This window comes from Dermacentor andersoni, chromosome 2, assembly GCF_023375885.2.
Source record: "Dermacentor andersoni chromosome 2, qqDerAnde1_hic_scaffold, whole genome shotgun sequence".
NCBI classification, from domain to species: domain Eukaryota; kingdom Metazoa; phylum Arthropoda; class Arachnida; order Ixodida; family Ixodidae; genus Dermacentor; species Dermacentor andersoni.
Genome location: NC_092815.1, coordinates 22,218,286 through 22,236,581, shown reverse-complemented (window position 1 = coordinate 22,236,581; position 18,296 = coordinate 22,218,286). Strand labels below are relative to the sequence as shown.

Sequence of the window (18,296 nt, the reverse complement as noted above, 5' to 3'; positions counted from 1 at the left end):
GGCCGAGCTTAAATATTAAAGCCATAGCGAATTTTGTACTGAAAGCATGCAGAGTTGGGTCTAAATTATTGTGTTAGCTGACATGCACCATTCATTTACGGTTCACCGAAGTGATATTCAACGCTGCTCTCCGCGAAAAGGACGGAGTCGTCGTGGAATGCATCCGCGAAATCTGTCATGGAAAGGTAATGTGGCTCGTAACAACAATACTAATAGAACAAATAAAATCATGGTGCTCGCGTGTACACGCAAATGTCGTTTTTGTTTCGCATTTCCTTTGTCTGAGCTCATTTTCCTTCCATATTGCAGGGATGCGTTGTGCCCTTCCTGGTGACGGGTACCAGCTAACCCTTTTCATTTCTTCTCTCTACGATCGTTTTATATATCCAAACCTAATATTACTAACCTGCCTTTCCCGCCGTTCTCACCAAAAGCCTTTTTACATTATACACAGCTTGATTTGGCAAATGTTTACGTGCTAAAGAACTGTTTGTGACTGGTCGACCGGATCACGTTCTAAGAACTGCTCTAGCGGGCTAACATGTTTTTGTGAACGCGGGCATTTGACACTCATTCACGAAGCACTTTGTACGCTGTAGTTAGTGTGAACAGGCCCTGTCGACGTTGACAACGACCATATCAGTAGCGATATAACAGCCGGACACTTGGAAACACTTCTTGCAAGAAAAATAATTTTTGAATTTGGCTCACGTGACTTGTTCAGTGGGCATTTCATATGCGTTATACGAGTTCTTAAGGCGAGGAATCAGATAATTGTGGTACCAAACAATTAGGGAAAGCAGTTGGCCAGTCGGAAGCAGTCGTTACAAGTTAAGAGTTTTGAGCATTCTTTACCTGGTCAGCTTGTGCACACCCGGCTCATCAACATGGATCAACAAAAGCTCTGTAGAGCGTTAGAACAGGGACTATAGAAAGGGGACGCACTTTTCTGTTGTCCCTGTTCTGAAGTGCTGCAAAGCTTTCGTAATATGCACTACTCACTCGTCCAACATTCCTTTGATTGAGTATAACAGTTGATAATTACAAGTGCATCGGAAATACCCAGCGCCAGGAGAAGCTAAGCAGCTTCAGAGAGGTCGGAGCGCAGTCACTTGCCTTTCGCTGGGAAACCTTGCCACCTACCTGCAATAACAGTTATCCTGAAGTCAGGACAGAGAGTAATCGCCCATTTGCACTACTTTTACTTCCGGTTGAATTAGCTGCAATAGATGATTTCCGAACTACGCTAATGCAAATCCTGAGTCTAAGAATGGCATGCGAAAACTTGTTCAAGTTCAAGTTTATTCATCAACGATGTCAGTTTTACAAAGAATTGTATGCAAAATTAGCACTACACAGGGAGTCCCAAAGTTAAAAACTGTCAGGGGGACTCCCATACATGAACAAGATGAAAAAAAAAAAATACGAGATACAGATCAAGCATTGGTTACGGTGGCTTTACAGACAATTTGATAAAATAAGAAACAGCGTGAAAGAACAAGAAAATATAAAACTGTTTAGTAAAACAAAAAATTGCGAAGAAAACTACTGTAGTGAACCAAGCAATGCAAATTTACAATACAATAAAAATACGAGTAATATAACAAGTAGTATAATAGCTAAGTCAATTATGATTACAATCACAAAAGTCAGTGGTTAGGATGAAGAGTTGCTGCATAAAGTATGTCTTAACTTGATTCTTGAATATATGCTCTGTGGGGGATGATTTAATGGTATGTGGAATAGAATTCCATAGTTTTATTCCTGCAAATGTGGTAATGAACTTACCATAGTTTGGGCGCACTTTGGGTAAAAGACGATTATCGAGTTCAGAGAACCTAGTAGTGTTAGTATTTACAAAAGTTTCAATAACAAAGCCATCTATGTCTGCAATATTACGAAATAAATTATAAATCACGATTGTTAACTTTAACTGAAATAGCTGATGAAGAGGATGAATGTTTAAACTGCAATAAAATGGCGTTGCATTCGATAGGAAATGGCTGAAAGTCATGAGGCGAATCGCTTGATTCTGCAGGCGTTGAAGTTGGCTGAGGTGAGCGAGGTATGTGTTTCCCCAGGTTGATATGCAGTAAGATAAATGGCTGTGAATGTGTGCATGATAAAGGGAATGGATAATGTGTGGCTGAAAATATGAGCGGGTTTTGATTATGGCGCGTATTCCAAACGATATCTTACGGACAAGTGACTGCGCATAAAGATTGAATTTCACATGCCTGTCTAAAACTACGCCAAGAAACTTAGTGCTATCAGATATTGGTATTAAGTTGTTTTCAAGACACACCGATATAGTGTTCGCAATCAGTGTCGGGAAGGAATGAAAAACCATAAAAACTGTTTTTAGCGGATTGATGCACAACATGTTCTTTCGACACCAGGAAGTTATGTTACGCAAATCAATGTTAACATTTCGCTGTAGCTCGTCGACATTGTTAGCGCAAGTAAAAATAATCGTGTTGTCTGCATATAATATACAGTCCGTAGTGGTCAGAACATTAGGGAGGTCGTTAATAAATAACAGAAACAGCAGCGGGCCAAGGATCGAGCCCTGAGGAACGCCTTGATATATGTTCTTAGCAGATGAGAGTTTGCCGTCAATCTGAACAACTGTCTGCCCTTCCGTCTGTCTTCCTCTCACTCTAACTTCGTCGCCAAGCTGACGAGTCATGCTGCGGCGAGTGCAATTTATCACATCCCGTGTTTTTCCTACGCCAAATGTTTGGAATGTTTTCTTCATCCTTCAAGGGTATACTTAAGATGAGGCTGTCATTAGTACATTTAGCCTCGCTGTAAGTTTCAAACAGAATTCATATATATTCCTCAAAACCTCTTGGACAAAACGTTGCTTTTTCGCCTTATAGGCCATTCAATAAAATTATTTTTACTTCCATTTGCATAACTTCGGCGAATTCCGATAGTCAGATACTTAATGCCTACTTACTTATGCATTGCTTTCGGTGCGAGCATTACATTATCATTGCTCATGGGATGGCGGATACATGGTTATATAATATATATCGCAACTAGTGAGATGAGTAATACGCTCACCACTTAATTAATTTGGGAGTGCCAGAAAACAAGTAATTTTTTTTTCTTTACACCTCGTATTCTCTGCGGAGCACGGCCTGAATTACCGGCCAGCACAAGAAGCACGACTTGTGTTACGGAAAACAGCGTTAAAGACCAGGGTCGATAGCGGCGTGTATGTAGGGGGTCCAAAGCTTTGGAAGCACGGAGGTATCACACGAACGGGCTGCGTGCTCAGACGCGCCATGTGGAGTTCGAACCTTAATGCGCGACTGCGATGCTCGTCATGTTGCCTTAATCATGCAAGCACGAAAATCAATTGACGCCTTGAATCTACTACACCGCATTTCAGGGCCTGGAACAGTGTTGAACATTGTGCATCTCACTGTCGAAATCATAAAGGGCAACTACAGTGAATGAAGGAGGAGGAGGAAAAACTTTATTTTCGTCAGACCTTATAATTATGTGAATTACTTTTCTTTCCTTCATTTACTGTATATACGTACAGTGAAGGGAGGAAAGAAAATCTATCCCACGAGCGGAAGGCTTAGATAAATGTTACCGCATCACTGCTTTTTCTTTTCTTGTAAGATAAAAGAAAGCAGAACGTAAAAAAAGAATGGCGAATCTCAAGCATTATGGTGAGCTTCATGCTCCAAGAGCCATTTACGCGGGATGACGTTGGACAGTAAGAAGTCGTAGAGAATCATCAATATATGTAGGTATTATCATTAACTCGTATATGTGCTCAGTGTAGCTCGACTCCCTCCCTCCCTCCCCCGTTTTTCCATACTTATAGCTGAAGAAAAATAGTCCTAATGTGCAACATATTTTTATTCTCACATCTTACCGCAGTCCATCACTTATTCTTGCTCCCAGAGTAAGCTCTTTAGTTAGACTGTGTCACGCAGACGTTTTAAAGGAAAGCGCACACGCTAGGAGACGGGCGAGAGACAGTTCCCGCGAGAGGAATGTGGCATGGAAGTTCTCGGTCCGTATTGATCGGCGAGGCAGCGGCGCTCCCGTAGTGCCTTCGCTCCCTGAGGGGTCACACGCGCGGGGGGAGACAGCGAGTGCGGCACAGTGACGCCTGGGGACACAAACCCCTTAGCTGGTTTGCGCAGCAGATTCTGCTCGGTTGGAAAGCCGTCTCGCGACGTTGTCGCTCGCTACTCGGAGCCTCGTCGTCCGCCTACGTGCCAGCCGCGGGTAGCTTTGTTTTCTTTCCGATTTCCCAGAGCAGATTTCTCGAGTCTCGGGCAGCCGGCAATCGGCTTCTGCGAGCGGACACGAAGACCAGGTGGCCGTCGCCTCATCCCGCTAGCTCATCAGCCTTCGAGCGATGCGCATCACACTTTCTTTTCCTTTCTCGCCTCGCCACCATCTGCTTGTGGCCCTAATGTGCTCATCCGCCCCGCCCTCCCCCTTTTTTTTTCTTCTGAAGACCTGCTAGGGTCGCTTGCCTTCTTTGCGTTCTCTACAAATCGGAGCCCTCGTCTCCCCTCTTCCATCGCCTCCCTCCTAAACAAATCAGACATTTATCTAGTTTAACCTAGTATTACTGACCATAGACAACCAGCGTGGAACGTGGAAGGCAGTCATCTGCGTGGTTGTGTGCGTGCATGCCTTTTATTGTCTCCTCCTGGTCGCTAGGCTGTTGCGTCTCACATCAAGGCTTTCATGCCCCGACGAGGACAAGTTCCCTTTGCGAAACGTTGGCTGCAGCCGGAGACACCACTTGCTCGAAAACTGTCGATCACTCGAAGTCTCTATCTTCATGTGAACGTCGCTTTTGTTTAGATTGCTGATGTGAGTAAACTATGAGTATGTTTTGTGCCAATCCTCTTTTGTCAGCTGCCAATGGGACTATTAGCCACTCACTCGACAGACTGTTCTCGGGAAAAGTAAAAAAAATATTCTGGGACCCCAGCCGAGATGTTTATGTATGCACAATGCCACTAAAGCTCCGCTGTACGCATATTTTAAAGCAGTTGTAACGCCGCCGCTGACCATGTTGTGAACATCCCTCCACAGTTATGTGCGCACAAAATCGCTTTCTTTCTTATCCCCTCTTCTCACGGCCTAGGATAGTCAACGGAGGGCCACTTCTAGGATAACCACCCTGCATTTCCTTCTTTTGTCCTTCTCGCTTTTCCATTGCTTTGCTCTCGCCAGTTATCCAGCTTATTCTTTTACCTTATACGATTACCGTTTCTGGAGAATGTCTGTTCATCCGGCTTTGACGCCTGTGCAGGTAACCTTCGCATAGAAAAAAAAGAAGATAGCTGTTGTGATGAACGTGTAAAAGAAAAGGTAGAAGATTTACTAGCAAGTCTTGATGCTTGACCATGGCAGAACCGTGCAATGACGGGATTTCTTGCCACAGTGTTGTGCCTCCGGTGACGGCGAGCTTCCAGGAGCAGCGCCGCTTTACATTTGTGCCTCCTCACAGCCTAAAACTTGTCTTCAGTGTTCGCCAGAAATATACACTGTTTGTCACGGCTTTTGAATCGAACGTCAAAACAAAATGTTGTCACAATATGACAGCGCTATTCGAGGCGCAGGGATGGAGCGCTGCACGGGCGAAAGAATCGAGTGCGCCGAGCTCCTAGCTGTCGTCCATCTGCAGTGTTAGGGGAGTTAGACATGCCTGACAAGATTGCGAGGCTAGAACGTAGGCTTAATGCTTAGCATGCTTAAGCTAGCACGCAAGCAGTGTGGGCCGCTGGAAAATTGCGTGCCGTAAAATGAAACGACAGATAGTTGTTTAATAACTGGCGGCAATATAAGAAGTTTGGCTACTGGTGGGTCCGCAGTGCCGAAATTGTAACTAACACACACATATTTTAAAAAAAAGAACTACAAGAAATCACAGTATAAATAGAAAAATAAAAATAATCAAAAGCTTTAATCCTTAATCGCATAGAGTAAAACTTCGTAAATACACTTTGTAAAGGTTCAAAGGTCCTGATATAAACTATGTAATAATAATAATAATAATAACAATAATAAACTATGTAGATGCCTAGTATAGAGTCAACGTATGACCTGTGACAAGCACAATTGTTCCCGGCTTGTGTATCGGTCATGCCAGAGGAAAGAAAAAGAAAATTTCCCACGTGCTTTCTGTCGAAATACAGTGCCAAGATTCGGACAACGAAGTGGAAATAGAGGCTTGATGATTTTGTTGCATCACTTCTTTTTTATTTCCAATGCTGTTAAAACAGCCTTTACAAGCTGTTACAGAGTGAGAGAAGAAACATTTCAAACACATTTACATAAAAAGCATTTCCAGCCTCTGATGAAACATTTAGGTGGAGTGGCACCCTGTGAACACATTGGCGTCGAGTCTGTTCCATTCAACAAGGGTTCGAATTAGACATGAAAACTTGAATGCGTCAAGCCTTGGTGTGTAAGGCTGAGTGGCATGGGGGTGATGGGTGCGAACTGACACTCGCACTCGACGTCGTAGATATACGTCTCGATCTATTTTCTAGTTTTTATTATGAAGCTCGTACAGGAATTTCAGCCACGCTATTTTTCGTTGCTGAGAGAAGGGTTTTGGACTGGCCCTGTCAAGGAGCGCAGTTACGGATTGTTTTCTGTCGTAGCACGAAAAAATGAACCTGGCCCCCAACCTCTGGATTCATTCTTATGTACTAATTTCGGTTTGACTTTGAGGGTCCCAAACGATACCTGCATATTCCAGTGCTGGCTTTGCTATAGTATTATATGCCGCGAGCTTGACATTGGTTGTGGCATTCTGTAGCCTTCTTTTCAGGAAACCAAGCTTACGTTGGGCGGATTCGCAAATGTTCTCAATATGATTTTCCCACCTCAAATTAACAATAAGAGTGACTCCGAGATAGTTTACATGCTTGGAACGCTTGATTTCTTTCTGATTATGGGTATATGGATATTGTAGGGCAGATTTCTTATCTTTATTTGTCATACAGGTAGTTCTTTCAAAATTAATTTTTATGTCATATGTAGTACAGCAGTCGTTGATAGCTTTCACAGACTCATTCAAAATTATTTCGTCACTGACACTTCTCACACAACAAAACAAAACGCAGTCATCCGCGAACAATCTCACATCAACCATTGGATGGACACCAACGGCAATATCGTTAATATACAATAAACATAAGACAGGTCCCAAAACTGACCTTTGTGACACACCGGACGACGCGGGCAATGTAGATGAATCGCTTCCAGATATTTCCACAAATTGGTACCGGTTATGCAAGTAGACTTGAACCCACTTAATTATCCGAAAATCCACACCAAGGTTACACATTTCTTACATCAGTTTCATATGACACACATTGTCGAAAGCCTTTGACAAGTCTGTTGTAACCGTATCTATTTGCTGCCGGGAGTTAATTGCTGTTGCAAAGCTATGTAGTGTTTCGAACAGTTGAGTTACTGCAACAGGCCCTTTTTAAATATGTGTTGTTTGCTTTAAAACAGTGTATTGCTTTCTAGGTAGTCTACTAAGTGCTTTGCAATCACATGTTCCAATTTTTTACATGACGTACAAGTGCTTGAAATGGGACAATAATTATCTACAATGAGCTTATTACCTGCTTTAAGGACTGGCGCCACTCTCGCTAGTAGTCAGTCGCATGTTACATTTCCTTCGCGGAGTGACAAGTAAAAAATAATAGCCAGAAACCTTGATACCCAGTCACAGTAGCGTTTTAAGAATTCATAGTCAAATCAGCACCTGGAGATTTCTTTGTGTCTAATTTGAGAAGCAGTGCCATTACGCGTTCTTTTGAAGTACCGTGGCTGCTTTCATCACTCGATTGCCGAGTTATAGCTCCGAAGCATTTTTATTCTTTGGAATGAAAACAAATGTGAAGAACTCATTAAATGCTTCTGCAACCAGCTTAGGTTCGCTACACGTGTTCCTATTCAAAGGTGCGCTTTTTACTGCTCTTTTGGAATCACTCATGTACCCCCAATAAACTTCTGCGGTGACGTGGCCTTGTATTCGGACAGAGTATCGGTCATAGAAAAATTCAGAGCCATTCCACTCTGTGAAGGTGGATGACAAACGCAACTGTATATATGGTGACAAATATGTTGATAATAAATGTTGATTGAAAATAAAAGACACCTACCTCAATGAATTTCGTTCTTTAACGTCTCTTGTTGCTTTATTATATTGTATGCTCAATGCAATTTTATTTGAACCTTATTTTGCTAGCTCTTTTTATTTATTATTTGGTCACCAAGGCGACTATCGCTTTATGATCGCTGTGATACACGGCCAGTGGCTCTGTGGCGACACTGGAAAGGTTCTTGGCCAATGTGAGGTCTATACACGGCCGATGACGCGTCGTGGACGCACTGACGTTTGTGTAACATTGAATGCCCAACCTTTCCAAGAGAAACGCCACGAACCACTTTCCGTCTGGTCGAGACACGTCTGTGTTGAAATCACCCACAATTACGATGGGAGTGGAGTCAGAAGGATGATCCAAACGAAGGTGCACACGCTTGGCGTTTGCGCGAAGATCTTCGTCCGTGTTACGTGCCGCCCGCCGTCGCCTCCCACTTGCCTGCTTCTGTTCACGACGCTGTTCTTCGTAGGCACGCTGTTCTTCCGCAGTCCTCATCGCACGCGGCCTACCCATTGCACGGCTGGAAGGGAACTCGGATAAGGTTACGTGGCTTGCCTATAGAGCCCGTGACGTGAAACCGCGATTCATACTAAACAGTGTCTATTCCGGTTTAAATGTTTTTTTTTACGATTTTTTTTTTGTCACGATACGTTTTAACACTTCTTGCGATTAAGCGCAGCTGGGACGCACCCGGCGATACGCTTTTGCTTTACGCTTTAGCTCTTTTAACTCGTGCGGGGGGGGGGGGGGGGGGGGGGGGGCATATTTTTTGTCTACGCACACAAACGCCATAACCTACCCTATAACAGCTACACTCCAAAACATGCGAGCTTTTTTTAGCTCATTGCACACCTCAGAACTTAAGTTTGCAATCACTCCAGTGTTCTTTGGCGTGTCCTTGCACGGCGCAGTCGCCGTTTGAGATGGATTTGAGAGCGTTACCCACGGATTGGCTTTTTCTAAGCGCTTTGTCCTTTGGGGTGCAAAACGCGATAAACAATCTTGTACGGTAGATTTGAAGTATTTCCAAAGCTGGTCAATATCATTCGTTGTAGCAACTATGTCAAGCGCTGTCTATATTGTACTATTTAAATTGTACACTTTTGTTGACGGATAGTTTGCCAAACGTTTGTTATTGAGTTTAAGAGTGTTACGATAACGTTGTGGTCTGAAATCCCTTGTTCGACATTCTTTTCATGCTAAAGAAATTAAATGGGGGATTTTACGTGCCAAAACCACGACTTGATTATGAGGCACGCTGTAGTGGGGCACTCCGCAATGATTTGGACCACCTGGTATTCCACTACGTGCACCTAAATCTAAGTACACGGGTGTTTTCGCATTTCGGCCACATCGAAATGCGGCCGCCGTGGCCGGGATTCGATGTCTCGACCTCGTGCTTTGCAGCCCCTGTTTTCATGCTGAAAGGATCCTAGGGATAAAAACAGTAAGTCAAGCAGTGAGTGTCAGGACCCTTGAACTCGCGTTGGCTGGTTAACAGTTTGTATAATAAACCGTACTTCAACCTTGTTTTGAACGTGCTTTCAGCGTGCAACTTATCTAAAGATGCTGAAATTCTATCATCCCAGCCCGCGCCATGTAGGCTCAAATCTGCAACTAATATTATTTCACTTCTGCTGTTTGTCATATTTGAAAAGTGGTCATCGAGTCTATCAAAGACGTCCACTGAGTTTCCCAGAGGCCTGTAAATAGCGCCAACAATTAACGGTATGTTATTCATGAATAACCTACACCATACATTTTCACATCCGTGTCCTCTCAGTAGTGGTTCATATTTCAGTCCTAATTAAGAATGCGACACCACCGCCCTTCGTCTGCCTGTCGTTACGAAGTCATTGTAGGACGGGGAAACGCATCGGCGTCCGCAGCATCAGGAAACAACCAGATCTCAGTAATGGCAGTCAGATCGGTTTCATGTAGTAATACCAAACTGCCTAATTGTTCACTATTGTAAACAACACTTCGTGCATTAACGTTTTAGTCTTATCGCATACGGTTTTTGACGTCACTCAAGGTGGGAGGAAACGTTTTAATTGCTTGCAAGCTTCACTCACGAATTGGACCAGAAGTCCTACATGTAAGCGACGCGGTTTACATAAAGTTTGTCACCGCGGACTAGCTTTAACGTGGGCACCATTGCTTTTGTCTTCTTGCGCAGAGCGCCAAAGCAACGATTTTTCTTCAAGTGTTTCACGTGAGTAGTCATCGGAAACACTAAAAGTTGTTCCTTTTAGTTTGCTGCAATTTTTGAATATAGCTATTTTTTTAGTCATATAGCCTCACAATTATGGGCCTGTTCTTCCTTTTTTTTTCATTTGACGAATTAGGTAAGTTTACTCTACCAATGATATAGTGATGCCAGTGGTTACGGAGAAAATTTCCTCCAACACTTTTTTTTTCAGTATGTTTTCTTTTTTCATTATTGCCATGGGCGACGCCGAAAACAATAAGGGTATTTCTTCGACCTTTGTCCTCCAATTCAGTCAGCCTTTGCTGTTGTTGTTCGACTGTGCACTGAAGGCATTGGACCATACTTTGAAAGTTGTTAATTTAGCGGATAACTCAGGAAAAGATTCAAGCTTGCCCTCGATACTGGACCGTTTAGCCTTCGTCTGCGTTTGCTTATCTATAATTAGTTGCAATAGCTCTTCGTTTGTCGGCCCCGGATTGGTCTCGACGTCCCCAGAAAGCAGGATAGAGAAAGGCGACCACAAAACGCTGAAGGTTCCAAACATACTTGCAGGGAGCGGCAGTGGAAAAAGAAAAGCTATTTGTGCGAAAATGCGATACAGAAGCGTGGTATCCAACCTGTAAGATAATGCAGGCATGCTTGAACGGCACGATCGCTGCTGTATGCCGCTCCCACTCAGACTATTTATACGGCAAGTCGTAACGAAACACGCACAGTGTACACAGAACAGCGCGGTGGTTTTCAACTGAATTATTTGCTGCCGTATTCACGTGACCGTTACAGCTGAACACGAATAAAAACGCGCCTATATTGCTGGTTTACTCGTATATCGACTATAACCCAATGTACGCAGCACAGAACATTGCTGCGCCGACGCTTGCGTGTTAGACGCATGCGTTTGGCGTAAGTATGTGTTAGATGCATGCAACTAGTGCTTGCGCGGTGGGCGCATGCGCCTGCTAAGAAAGCGATCGCTTGTGATTTAGTGCTAGCTTACATCGTTGTGCCTTCGACTATGCTTGCTGCACACTTGCATCGTTTCCCTCAGAACAGTGCAAGCGAGAAGCGAGGTTACAGGTCGGCCACGATGGGAAATTGGGACAGGTGGCCTCGAGACAGGTGCAGGAAGGGAAATGAATAAACGAGGCACGCGCGGGAAGAGTTGCACGAATCAGGGGCGGAAGCGAGAAGGCGAGCTCAGCCTGTTCCCTCGAAGACGTGGGCGAATGGGAGCAAAAGACGGATAGGGTGCAGACTGCGGGAGTCGACATGCAGCTGCTCGGCGCCGCCTTAATCGAGTCTGCGTTGTTTATCGAGTCAGCGAAGGAGCGGCAGTACGCTAGACAAACAGCACTTGAGCTGATTTTATTCGCCCCCCCCCCCCCCCCCCCCCCCGTCCGTCGTGTTTTTGCCACTGCAGTTAGCACGCTTTGCGGGAACTCTTAGCAGAAATATCGAATTAACTTATCTGATGCGTTTCTTTCTTTTCTTTATTCAGTTTAAACAATTAAAGGGTGAAGCTTTGAGTTTCCAGTTTATTTCAGTATCAGAGACACTGAGGCGAACGCAGACAAAAATCACTAAATGTTTGGCATTGTGTGCACCCCCGTTCACATGACAAACAGTGCTGTCGACCAGCAGAACAGTACTCTGGGTAATATGCACTCGCGCAAGGCTATTTGTTAGGAGCGACGCGCTTGGTAACATTAGTGCTTGAAATTCACGAAACTGTTAACCACGAGCAGTTGCCCTTTCGTGCCATTAGATAACCGTACGGTCACATTGGTGCAGCCAGTCGTCTGGCGTCTACGAGCACAAGCGGGTTAGCCCGAGGCTCCACAGAGCCTCCGGCCAAGCACTCCTAGTATGACCACTAGCAGTGCTTCTCTCTCTTTTCCAAAGATTATATGCCACCGTTAGGAGTCATGAACTCATGTCACCGTTAGAGCTATGAAAAGAACAAATTTGTTACGTTCAGGCTGGTGGTAGCCTCCAAGTCGATGTGGCCGGCGGATAAGGCGACTGTACGACTGTATGCGATCTTTATTTGCTTTGTCAGAATGTACGCCATCCCCTAGTAACAACTAGGTAGGCTACAAAGTGGCTGGCGCGCCAACTTAAAGCACCTGGACACATATAACATGAGCCGTTATTTCTTCGATGATTAGAAGACTCAAATGCTTTGACCACCTTGTAGAGACGGAAACAGGCGTAGCATTTCCCTTCATGGCAAGGTGACATCGGCACGCTACATAACACTGGCGTCTAAGTACATCTTTTACTAGGCTGAATAAACTGCAGACAGAGCCCTGGGGCCTGTAAGCCTTTACACAGCGTCCTGAAATGTCCCATTTCTTCACCGCTAAGGGACAGTGCGAAGCTCTACTCGTCATTATTGTTTCGTTAACCGACACCTAGCGAGAAATGTTGCACTCTTGTCGTAGTTCAACTCTGGGCAAGGCAGCTCTTACAAACAGCCCACCGTTCCTTTTCACGGGCGGGTAAATTTACTCTGATCTTGTAAAAGGCTCTTGCTTGCGGCGGCACGCCTCTGTCGACATAACGAGGACACAAAATTGGCATGATGAAGCACATAAATGCCATCGCACGTGAGGATAAAACAGCACACGTCTGACGTCAGGCAGTGTGAAATTGCAAATCGCTGGAAAGTAAGCTGCTGAACATGACATATACGGCTGCCAACTGGGAGTGACAACGTTAATATCACTGCCTTACTATTCCTGCATTCCTCTGTCAGAAAACGATGCAAATATAACGGACAATGATACATACGGGAAAGTGTCCTAGTTTGTGTGAATGCTAGGTTGGCTCGGTCGACCACGTCACCAATTTGTGGGAGGCGGCGCGAAGAGGAAGCCGTCGTGGCCACAGTTTGTTTAGACTGGCCAGCCATGATGCAACGGGATCTCGAGAGCTCAGGTCGAGCGCACTAGCGTGTTCTATGTTCTCGCGCTGCCTGCACGTGAGCCCATCTTTTTCTTCTGCTTTGAAGGCGGTAGTCGCGCCGCTACAAGTTCATATTGACTCATTTACGTTGCGATTTCTAACGGTTGTACGTCCTTACGTGTGCAGCAAACGTTCGTTTTAGATAAATGAATCCACGCGATTGCTTTCCCTGGCCGCACAGTTGCATCACTGTAATTGGGTCATATCTAGCTTCTGGTGAAGAGCTCAGCGTGTTCCTAGATTTTTTCATGTATCGAATTCAAGTCGTTACAACGAACGTCAACGGCACTTTCGGACTATCCTCTATTCTCTTCCTTTCTTTTTCTTTCTTTTCACTTTCCTTTTTTTTTCCATTTTTCTTCTGCCTCTTTGCATCGGAACATTGGCAGGCCGGCTCGTCGATCTTGACCTGCGTTTTCTAAATAATAATGAATGATTGAATGAGTCTTCATAAATTAGAAATACAAAATTCGTGGCGTTAGGACAAATATCACCCAACAGCGATGTGACTTTAGCCTATTGGCCAAGACCACGAAAAATACAGGTTGTCGGCGGAGAGCGAATCGGAAAAGGAAAAATATTTTCTTTCCTGGAGGGAGGCCTCGTCATGCGCATTAAATGTTCTTTTCTCCGTGTCTCATGTGTCAACTCTTGCGGCGTGACTTCACTGAAATTTCATACGCCGCAGTATGCAACGTTAGCGACGTCCCATCATATATCAGTGCCCTCGGAGCATTCGCTCCAGCTGCTTGGGCCCCGTGCTTATCTCGTCATCTCAGAGAGATGACCTATTTTACTTCCCTCCCGTTCGCTCACTCAGCGCGAGTTGGTCTAAAAGAATGTTTGAAAAGAACACCTTCCAATCGAAAGAACGAGCGCCTCATCTCTCTCATTGTTCTGCGATCGCTGAAGCGTTATTGAAGTGACGATGCTTCACATTCCGAGATAGCCGCCCTTATTGGCTGTACCGGAGGCTGAAATTCGATCGATGGCCTATGAAAGCATGCCCTTGCGCAAGATATGACTCGCAAATCACCAAAAGAAAAAGATGGATGCCCGTTTAATTATACAACTAATCAATGGCGCATCTCGTATATATCCGGCAGCCTGTCTGAAGACCGGATCCCACTTTTATCATTTTCCTTTCTCGGCTCAATGAGCGAACCGAATTAAGTCCGCGCGACAGCCAGCTTTATAGCAAGCTTTCCTCGAGCGAAATGACCTCGGATCCCTCCTTTGTTCCCACAGAATAGATTGCGGTACTCTGCCGAAGTGGATGGGTGTGTGCTTGCCAGACCGCGTCGCTGTCCAAACTGAGCTCACGCGCGAAGCCTATACTGCCCGAACGTGCATACTGCGGTGGATTGTAACAGGCGGGAATTTTTGGACAAGTCAGTTCTTAGTTCACCTGCGTTTCCGGCAAGCCTGAGCTCTGTCATATCATGTTGTTTCCTCTTTATCTTTTAATTCGTTAGAACCCTTAGCGTACTTCACAGACTTTGCGGGGGCTATCTATCTATCTATATTTGTTTACGAGGTCTGTTAGAGAAGTATCCGACCTTATCTTTTTTTTTTTTTTTGCGAACACCTGATGGATATGAAACAAGCGTGCTTGCATCAGGCGCCATCGAACCTTCATGCGCATGCGCGAATTTTTTGCCGCCTGCCGATAGCGTCAGTCGCTGGGACGCAGCGTTTGAGTGAGGTAGTGCGCAGTGCTCTCGTCGGTTTTTTATTGCAAGGAAATAAATTGCAAAGCGACTGGAGCAGCGCTACTGCATCAAATTTTGCCAGAAACTGGGCGACGGCCAAGTCGAAACCACTCGGAAGATTCAGACAGCTTTCGGTGACGATGATATGAGCAGCACACAGATTAAGGAGTGGTACAACCTGTTTAAAGACGCTCGCACATCGGTGGAGAGCGAACCACGCTCCGGTCGGCCATCAACATGCCGAAATGACCAGGCCATTGCCGAAGTGAACGCTGTGGTAATGCGAGACCGTCGTGTGACTATCCGAGAAATTGCGGAAGAGGTGGGCATCAGCACTTTCTCTGCACATTCCATTATGACCGAAGATTTTGCCATGAACAGAGTTGCGGCGAAATTCATGCCGAAGCTGCTCATGGTGGAGCAGAAGCAACTTCGTGTTGAAGTCTCACAGGACATGCTAGATTCCACAAACAGTGACCCCAACTTCATGAACACCATAATCACTGGTGACGAGTCTTGGGCGCACGGGTACGACCCGGATACCAAATCCCAGTCGTCACAGTGGAAGCATTCCACGTCACCAAGACCAAACCCGCCAAGTGCGCAGCAACATCAAAGTGATGCTGACTGCTTTCTTTGACTCCCGCGGTGTGGTACACCACGAGTACGCACCACAGGGTCAAACAATCACCAAAGAGTACTAGGGATGTCCTCCGTCGCCTACGTGATGCTGTGCGGCGCAGGAGACCGGAGTTGTGGTCATCAAATTGGCGCATCCATCACGACAATGCTCCTGCACATTCCTCGCACTTGATTAAGATTTTTTGGCGAAAAATCAGACTCCTGTAGTTCAACAGGCTCCTTAGTTCCCCGATACCGCCCCTTGCGACTTCTAGCTGTTTCCCCAAATCAAGAGGCCATTGAAAGGAGCGCGATTTCAGACAAGGGAGGACATTATGGCTGCAACGACAGCTGAGCTAAACTCCATTCCGAAAGAGGCCTTCTCGGAATGCTTCCAACAATGGCCGCACCGCTGGGAGAAGTGTGTGGAGTCCCAAGGAGACTACCTTGAGGGTGATTAGATTTCCAACGCTCCAGTTATGCCAAAGGTTGGATACTTTTCTAACAAAGCTCGTATATCTAAGCGTTTTCCCTCCTGCCTGGGTAACTGGGTAGTCACTGGCGGAATGGGTAGGACATTGGGCTGCTGTGCTGAGGCAGCAGGTTTGAAAACCAACTATCGGGCCCAACTTGGGTCACTAAGTATGTGGTAATGTGTACATACGTGCCGCGCTTCAACAAACTTCTTTCACGCCGACATAGGTCACTGCAGACTGGTACCGCTGTTCGAAGGAACTGTTTCATGTCGACTTGGAGTACTGAGTATGTGCCACTCGGTCTGTGCTATCCTCCAATGAACCTCTCTGATGCGAATTTTGGTTGTGGGTTTGTACCAGTAGGTGTGGGTCGCTCTTCAATGAACGCCTTTGACGCCAACTTGGGTAACTAGATAAGTACCACTGGGAATGTGTGCAAATGACCAGAAAGATAAGGTGGAAGCTTGGGTGAGTTGGTGATTCAGTATCTACATGTTTTCACAGCGCGAAAGACGAGGACTGAAGGAAGAACACAACACAGGCGCTGTGTTATGTTCCTGTGTTGTGTTCTTCCTTCAGTCCTCGTCTTTTGCGATGTGCAAACAGGTCGACCAGAAAGATCCCTTAAATTTCTCCGGTGTTGAGAGTAATCAAACACACGTCACAAAGGTTCCTTAAGAACAGCAACCCGACGCTTTAACGATCTGCGCCATGCATGCACTAGGTATTTGCCGTTTTTCAATGAACGCCCTTCACGACAACGCTTCAGCGAGCTGCGCCACGAATCTACTAGATATGTGCCTTCAATGAACATCTCGCCAACTCGGGTTACCGAGTATGTGCCACTGAGTGTATCGCAAGCAAGGGAACAATTCTTGGCGTTTGCAGGCACAGACGCGCCACGCTTCTCGTCTCGGAGGCCATGCGCGGACTTCGCGGCAGTGCCAGTAGATGGCGCTGCGTGGCCTGAAAGAAGCGCGCGAGAGGAGCCCGGTTGCCGCATGGCGCGTTTCTCGGCGTTGGCGCGAAATGGCGCGCGATGTATTTCGGCGGCCACGCGCATGCTCTGTGGCGGCGGCGCTAGAGGGCGCCGAGTGTTCTTAGGGAAGCGCGAAAGTGGAGTCCCGCTGCAGTACACGCCTCATACATAACTTGTTTCGACGGTGGAAATACGTTGTGTCGGTATATTGATTCAACGCTAACGCATTACCGTCGACAGTTATCGTCAGGTGGGTTCTGCCACAGTTATTACGATAAGCCCCGTCGCCTGCGGGTGTTAGCTGTCTGCGTCGCGAGGACAAAGGTGATCTGTGATGTTTGTCGAGAAACGATTATTCAGGAGAGGTTTCGCGCAGAGAAGTAAGACATGTATATAAATAAATTTGAGGCTTTCTCCCACAGTGGCACATTCATTCCTGGGGATTGGCTGAAATTGTGCACGTACAGTACGTACTGACTATATCTAGTTGTTGCAGAACGCCAACCCCTTATAGGTAGCACCGCCCGAATAGACGGAGTCGCCAGACACCCACCAAAGCCTTTGATGGCGAGAGAAAGCGCACAAAAGGTAACAGGACGATGATAAAGGTGCGCGCACTTCTCGGAGCCAGCCGCGGAGGCAGCAGCCCACGATCATTCTTTTTCTTCGTCTTCTGCTAATCTCCGACATCCTCCAGAATCTCAAATGTGGAAACATCTAGTTCAAGATGATGTAGCTTCTTCACTGGCCTCCTGAAGACTTTGCCTTGTGTAATCGGATTAAACAGGCTCGCACAAATCCGTCGGCGCCTGTGTACACCTGTGCAACCCGGGCTAGTGGCCAGAATAATTTGGGCGTGTTAGGAATGTCAACTATTACGATGTCGTCGACTTTCAAATTACTTGAGTGATGCGTGGGTAAGCTATGAGCCGATGGTAGAATGAGAAAATATTCAAGTTTCCATTGCTTACAGAAGTAATTCATTATTTTTTATCGATTGTGGAAGCGCCGCTGATATTCATCACCATCGTGGCTGGTTACTCGGTCTGACTGTGTCATTCCTTCTGGTGATGTCGTAAGTTGCTGGCCCACTAAGAAATGCGCTGGCGTGAGGGCTACAGGCTCGCCTGCCTGAGTATCACAATACGT

General features: G+C 45.8%; 2 protein-coding genes across 3 annotated transcripts in view; both read left to right on the top strand.

Moving 5' to 3' along the window:
• LOC126542828 (high affinity cAMP-specific and IBMX-insensitive 3',5'-cyclic phosphodiesterase 8B-like) overlaps window positions 1-18,296 on the top strand; it is a 386,400-nt gene that overhangs the window by 204,859 nt on the left and 163,245 nt on the right. The gene's annotated exons all lie outside the window — the stretch shown is intronic.
• LOC140216049 (protein GVQW3-like) lies at window positions 15,109-15,756 on the top strand (the record flags this gene model as incomplete). The annotated part of the gene is made up of 1 exon (XM_072286320.1): window positions 15,109-15,756. A coding segment is annotated over one exon (603 nt), but the record flags the coding sequence as incomplete, so codon positions are not given.